The following is a 6,960-nucleotide window of genomic DNA, read 5'->3' on the forward strand; positions in this document are numbered from 1 at the left end:
AACAGCCCCTTTTCACAGCAAGTCAGCAAACAAAAAAAAACACATTCCCAACCACATAACCACAAATAAAGGCAGCGACAGCGACCATTAACAGGTAGCCTCTCGGGTATAAACAGGTATTGCAATGGCAGTGGTGTACCGTACTCCAAATTACTGCTTTGAAATAGTTGAATTACTTTAAGATGTTATGGGTTTATTTTAAACTTTTTTTTCCTTTACCAAGGCCCATTTTCACATTTGAGATAAATTTTGACACCAATCACAAAAAGTGTTAGCCTAAATCATTCAGACAATCCCAAGAAAGAAGAAAACCTGTATGGTCAAATATATATTTATTTCCATATACCTTCATACAAACATTACAATTTCAAAACAAAAATAAACTGTTAAAACCCAGTAATGAATTAAAGTGCACATTTGTGGCTGTGAGCAACAATGTCCCCACGATGATAGTCAAGTGTTTAAAGCTTTTTCTTTTCTTTTTCAATAGTTATGTGCAAAGGAATCATTATGATTGATGAAAAGCACTGCTTTTAACTTTTCCACTCTGTAGTCCGTCTTACACACAACACACCTGAGATGTAGTAGGCTACAACAGCCTCATCAGAAGTGCATTAATTAGAGAGGCTTTGCTCCTCTATGCCAGTGGTTCTCAAAGTAGGATCCGGGGACCCCCAGGGGTCCTTGAGTGGGTTCCCAGCAAAATGGTGAATACAGCATCACAATCATTTTAACCACTTTATCCATGCTTTATACGTTGGCCTTTCAAAAATGGCAGATATACAAGCTCACAGCACAGCACTGTACATCTGCTATTTTTGAAAATCTTTGAAAAACATCGAAAATGTATCGAATCATTTACACAAATCTTCTCTTCTGGGGTCCCTGGCACAAACTCATTTCAAATGGTGGTCCGTGGCCAAATACTTGAAAAAGTTTGAGAAGCACTGCTTTATGCAAATACTAACTGGATAGGATATGGTTAATTGTGGACAATAAAAGCTTGAGTTTATCTCCTAATGGTTAAATGACCTGGTGGCGAGCTGGGCCCTGGGGAAAGGACTTTGATATAGACGAACATCATGTTCTCCAACCTATTCAACAGTTGGCTTTCTTTAGCACTATGCTCCAACCTATTCAACAGTTGGCTTGCTTTAGCACTATGCTCCAACCTATTCAACAGTTGGCTTTAGCACTATGCTGGTGGCTCATGATCCTCGTGCTTCAAAACACTTTATAAACAACCAGTATCTTGTGTCAGTTGACAAAACGGCCATCCTTTATTTCATGTGTCGAGTTGAGGTTAAGGTGACCGGCGAGCTCTTGCGTCACGGCGTCCCTGCCAATCTGATCGTTCCTTCTCTTTTCCATAATCACATCCTCCAAGCTCTGAAACTCCAGGACGTGACTCTTCTTTTCGGAAAAGACTAACTTCAACCGATACGGCTGCTTGCCGATCCGTATCTCCCCGCCGATTTTAAACTCCCGTTTGCCATACCGACACCAGGCGGCGAAACACTCGGAGTTCCTCCAGCACAGATCACCGTCTCTGGTGCCGACCTGATCCAGCGCGTTGCGCACCACCACCTCAGCGGAGAGCGAGCGGTACCTGTAGAGTCCGTTCACTATCCTGCCCTTCCTGCCCTGGCTGGCGTCGGTCAGCACGTCGCTCTTGACCTCGGCCCGGTGCAGGTGGACCACCTGGAAGTATAGGCCTGTCACAATTATTACATAATCGTCTAATCGCAATTATTTTTTTTGCAAAATGGCCATAATCATTTCCATGTTGAAAAATGTTCACACATTTTCAAATGTAAAAATAAATAAATATATATAGCAGATCTACAAGCTTACTTCTAAGCTTGTAGATCAGGTATTTCTGAATAGCAGATCTACAAGCTTACAACGCATCACTTCGTGACGAGTTGTAAGCTTGTTGATCAGCTATTTGTATATGTAAAACATAATTAAAAATGTCAATAATATTAATGTCTTTGTATGTTTAAGTTATTTGTCATATCTACCCTGTGCAATTAAAAAAAATATCATATGTTCCAATGTCCATTGACAAACACACAATTAAATCGTCAATCGCAATTATTTGAGTGACAATTAATCGTCAACTTGAATGTGTAATCGTGACAGCCCTACCTGGAAGTCGCCCACATACACGGCCCAGTGGGGATACTGCCCGCTGGCCACGAACTCCACCAGGTCGCCCGGCCTGCACTTGTTCAGGAGACTTTCGGCCGAGTGAGCGACGCTCACCGACGTCGTGTCCGACGAGTCTCTGGCGACGTGTCTCTCGTACACGCACTCCTCGCGGTAGTAGACCACACACTGCAGCTCGTTCTGCGGATCGAACGGGACATTGTTGTCTCGATCCCCCGGCAGGCTGGGGCTGCTGTCAGGCGGCATGCTGTCGAAATGCTCCTGCTCGTCGTCGTCAGCGGAGAAGATGTAAGACACGCCGATGCGTGGTCCTCCTCCGTCATGATCGTCCGGGTCAAATCCGTTCGGGTCCGACGTCGGAACTTCAGCGTAACTTAAATGAGTGAGTTTTTCCACCTGGTTTCCCATCCCACCACCACCACCACTGCAAGGTGGACGAAGGAGAAATAAAGGGAACAGAACAGGCTGCTACACCTCGTCTTGGCCAATAAGGCGAAACGCCGGGTTGTAACTCGACCTGGGGTAGAACTACATCCACAATGGGGAAGAAGGGTGCCAGTAATCCATGTCCTCGCTGTTTTTAAGGTGTGCACAACGACGTGGCACTTCGAAAACACCCAGTGTGTTGCCTATAAGACACAGGAGAATAGCAAATAGTTATTTTATGCCAAAGCCCCGCGTCAAACGTCTGAAGTAATTTGCATAAGACTACGTAGGCTACGTTCCAAACAGGTGTGACCTAAAGGACGACGCACCTGTTAACTCACATAGGCTATCATTCGTTCATTCAGATACAACTTACCGCTGACAGGCGGACTAACATGCAGGTCTTAAAAGTAGCATTGTGCGAAAGGCAAAATGGTACAAACTGCTCGCAAATCTCAAGTCCGAAGGTTCAAAAACGGCGTTGTGTGTTGGCCGTTTGTGTGGCAGGTTGTTGTAAGGACGCCTCTGCTGACAGGTGGAGAGAGAGAGAGAGAGAGCACTGGAACTCACTGAGTATCTAGTAACTGGGAGGCGCTGCCATTTAAAGCGACAGTGTGTGTTTTTATTTATCCGAGTTGAACACACGCACAAGTCCTTTATAATGGTATAGAGTTTAGGGCAGTGGTTCTCAAACTTTTAAACTTCACAGCTCCTCTGAAACAAATGTTTCAGAGGAATGTAACCAAATTGGGTCCATTTATTCCATGTGTACACTCTGAAGGTAACACTGTGCTACTAGCACAGGTTACAGACCTGTAGGGTCCATTTGGAACCTGCGCCCTCAAGGAACCCATAGGGCCCCTGGACCACACTTTAAGAACGACTGGTCTATAGGGATTCTGAAAAAGATTGAATACTATAGTCTAGATTACACAGTTTTAGCTTAATCTAACCAGTTACATTAGCATAACTTCTCTCTGAGCAACCCTATTCCCAACTCTTTCTTCTCATTTCCCCCCTCTTTTGTTTCTGAAACCCTTTCCTGTCTGTCTGTCTGTCTGTCTGTCTGTCTGTCTGTCTATACTGCCAGCCAGGTGCAGAGAGAGAAAGACATTTATTGGCTTCAGTTTATGCTGCAGGCAGAATATCAATACCAACACCTATACTCCCCTACAGACAAATACATGATGCACAGCACACATGCAGACACAGGAACAGACACATGGAACCCATAGAAAACCTCTCAGGAACACACACCTGCGCAGTACACACACACACACACACACACACACACACACACACACACACACACACACACACACACACACACACACACACACACACACACACACACACACACACACACACACACACACACACACAGGACCTTGGTAACAGCTATCAGAGCAGCAGCCTAATAGCCTGTCTGCCATGTTCCTTAGAGGTATAGTCTTGCGTCGCCAGATGATTATTGAAACACCTCCCTGCCCACCGGTGGATAGTATAAACACACAAATACCGTACAGGCGGGCTCACGGCTCAGTGAGCAAACAACACTTTTCTGCTGACCCATGACCTGCTTTCAATCTTTCCACCATAAAGCACTTTTTTGTTGTTGTTGTAACGGCTTGTGTTAGTTAGGCTACATCAGAAGAATTTTAAGCAGCTAACAGTAAGCCCTTCAAGGCCCCATCCCCTCTTGAGCACACACACACACACACACACACACACACACACACACACACACACACTCTCCATAGGTTTTGGCACAGAGACATTCCCTACATACAACACACGCGCACGCACGCACGCACGCACGCACGCACGCACGCACACACACACACACACACACACACACACACACACGCACACACCTTCCCATCTCATTCTCACCTTAACTCATCCTATCCCCCACCTTCGCGCACGCACGCACGCACGCACGCACGCACACTCGTCCCTCTTTCTCTCTGTAGGTTTGTGCATGGATGTTCTCTCCATCAAAGCTAGATTACTGTTCTTAGTGTTGCTTGGCATGGATCTTTGTGCACGGCCTGGGAGGAATACCCCATGGCAGCTTGAGTGAGAGGACTCAGAATGTGAGATCAGCCTTTTGTACAAGTGATTATCCAGGGGTTCTCATGGCTGTCAGTCTGTCTGAATTGTTTTGGTGATCTGTGACAGAACAAGAAGGACAATTCCCATATCAAACATGTGGCAATTTACCCTGATTGCAAACATGTGTTAGGGTATTGAAATTCATGAATATTTTAATTTCAACCTTTGTATTTATAAAAAGCCTTTTCTTAACAAAGCAACGACTGGGGAAATAATTCTTATTTCACTCATTTATGCATTTATCTGTTGCTTCCCTAGGGAGAGTGGTTTTGACATCTGCCTAATTTATACCTAGTCATATGACAAAGTCGCACTCGGTCAATATGGAAAGCCACAAGGTCATAACTCATAATTTGTCTCACTTTTCCATCAGAAGGGGGAAATGTTCTGAAATGTAGCTACATGACATTTGCCTGACACCTAGTGGACACTACAACTATCTCCTTTTTCTCATGAAACGTTGAAAATGTATTGATGGTTTCCCATGGGATTAATCCGTAGTCTATTCTGACTCAGTTTGTGTGCACAGCACACATATCTTTCCACTAAAACATGTTTAAAAAGAGAAATGGGCCAGAATTTGAAGACAGGCCAAGTCATATGTACCATAACCTCTTTTACTGTCTGTGCTAACAGCACATACAATGGTTTATTTTATTTTATTTTTATTTTTTTAAACACCCCGATACTAGAGCAAGATAGAGCGATATTAAGACAAACCAGATACGTTGGCATAATACAGCTCAATACAGGCATATCTCTTGATAAGCAACAAAGACAACCTAAGTTTTGATTCATGGAAAATGAATTGACATAATTGTTTGTCTCTGTAAACAAAGTAAGGCAATTCAGTGTTTTGAGTACTACACTACAGTAAGTTCAGTCAAGTGCACAATCAGTATTCCCCAGGGTAACTGGTCAGGTGGGCACAAAAACCAACTGGGCACACCGGACAACTGGGCACACAGCCGTCTGGGCACACAGGTCAACTGGGCACACAGTCAACTGGGCACACAAGACAGCTGGGCACACTGTCAACTGGGCACACAAGACAGCTGGGCACTCTGCTTTGATGTGCCCCCCCTTTCTATGAAATCCAGAGATTAGTGAACCCCTGCTGTGAATTGTCTGCTCCTGAGTTCCTGAGCAGACGCTCCTGAGTTCCCCCCCTCAGACAGCCGCATAATCACCCCCCTAGGGTTAGGATGAGAGTTAGGTATAGGCCTAGGATGTGACAGTTTCCACTGATTCAACCTAGTGGTCCCTCCCCACTGCTTACACCTAATGGCCCTCCTCCACTGAGTTCACCCGCATAATCACCCTCCACCCAGGTTAGGGTTAGGGTTTAGGGTTAGGGTTAGAATGTAAGTGTCTCCACCGATTCAACCTACACACACACACACACACACACACACACACACACACACACACACACACACACACACACACACACACACACACACACACACACACACACACACACACACACACACACACACACACACACACACACACACACACACATGGGAGAGGCAATACACAGCTCACAACAAATGGATGAGGATGCTGTCAGAACTGCAAGGACACACTGCAATACACTATCTCAGTAACAGACATTACACAATGTCTCCCACCGTCTCTCTCTCACAGTGGGGGGGCGGGGGGTACTTAAATATCAAAGGAACACAAAAATCCTTGGTAGTCATATGGTGTGCCCAGATGTCCATGTGCCCAGTCATCTCGTGTGCCCATATGTCCATGTGCCCATTCATCTCGTGTGCCCAGATGTCCGTATGCCCACTTATCCGGTGTGCCCAGTTGTCTAGAAACTCATGTGCCCAGATGTCCAGTGTGCCCACCTGACCGGTATTCACCCCCAGTATGAGGGCATGGTCTCTATAGCCAAAGTAACAAAGTGCCAACCATGTGTATCAGGCCAAAAGCCATGAGGAACAATGACGATAGAATGGGAGAAAGAAAGTGATTTATTCTCAACCTTCTGAAGAAAAAGATTAGCTTTCACATGGCTTGCAAGCTTTTGACATGCCAAGCAGGCGAACACATTCTTCTCATAAAAAAGCTCAATACCACAAACGTAATAATCAATCAAGCTAAAGGTTTCAACGTTTCCTTTTAACTCTATACTTGATGGACTGTGGGATAGCAACACAAAGGGTTTCATTCCCATGTTATATGAAATGCAATACAAAAAGGCAGCTTTTACACTTCTCTTCCCATGGGTTTATA

The 6,960-nt window shown here is 45.0% G+C and overlaps 1 protein-coding gene across 2 annotated transcripts; it reads right to left on the minus strand.

Annotated features, from left to right (window-relative positions):
* Positions 1–325: 325 nt before the first annotated feature.
* Positions 326–3,130, minus strand: LOC311042766 (protein LRATD2-like). 2 transcript variants are annotated; one of them, XM_084053753.1, is made up of 3 exons: positions 2,975–3,130; positions 2,152–2,801; positions 326–1,701 (listed from the first exon to the last, which is right to left on the minus strand). In XM_084053753.1, the coding sequence occupies exons 2-3, from the start codon at positions 2,578–2,580 to the stop codon at positions 1,258–1,260; spliced, it is 873 nt and encodes a 290-aa protein (XP_083909879.1). In that variant the 5' UTR covers positions 2,581–2,801; positions 2,975–3,130; the 3' UTR covers positions 326–1,257. The 2 variants fall into 2 exon arrangements, with proteins under 2 accessions (XP_083909879.1, XP_083909880.1); XM_084053754.1 differs by having other exon boundaries at positions 2,152–3,130.
* Positions 3,131–6,960: the final 3,830 nt, after the last annotated feature.

The sequence above is a fragment of the Gymnoscopelus microlampas genome (assembly GCF_963454915.1).
Source record: "Gymnoscopelus microlampas genome assembly, chromosome: 3".
Taxonomy (NCBI): Eukaryota; Metazoa; Chordata; class Actinopteri; order Myctophiformes; family Myctophidae; genus Gymnoscopelus; species Gymnoscopelus microlampas.

Excerpts from the sequence above, each read along its gene's own strand:
- LOC311042766 (XM_084053753.1), bottom strand. The coding sequence starts at position 2,580 with ATGGGAAACCAGGTGGAAAAACTCACTCATTTAAGTTACGCTGAAGTT. Across the intron at positions 1,702-2,151 it reads TGTATGTGGGCGACTTCCAG|GTGGTCCACCTGCACCGGGC; the intron begins GTAGGGCTGTCA and ends CTATACTTCCAG.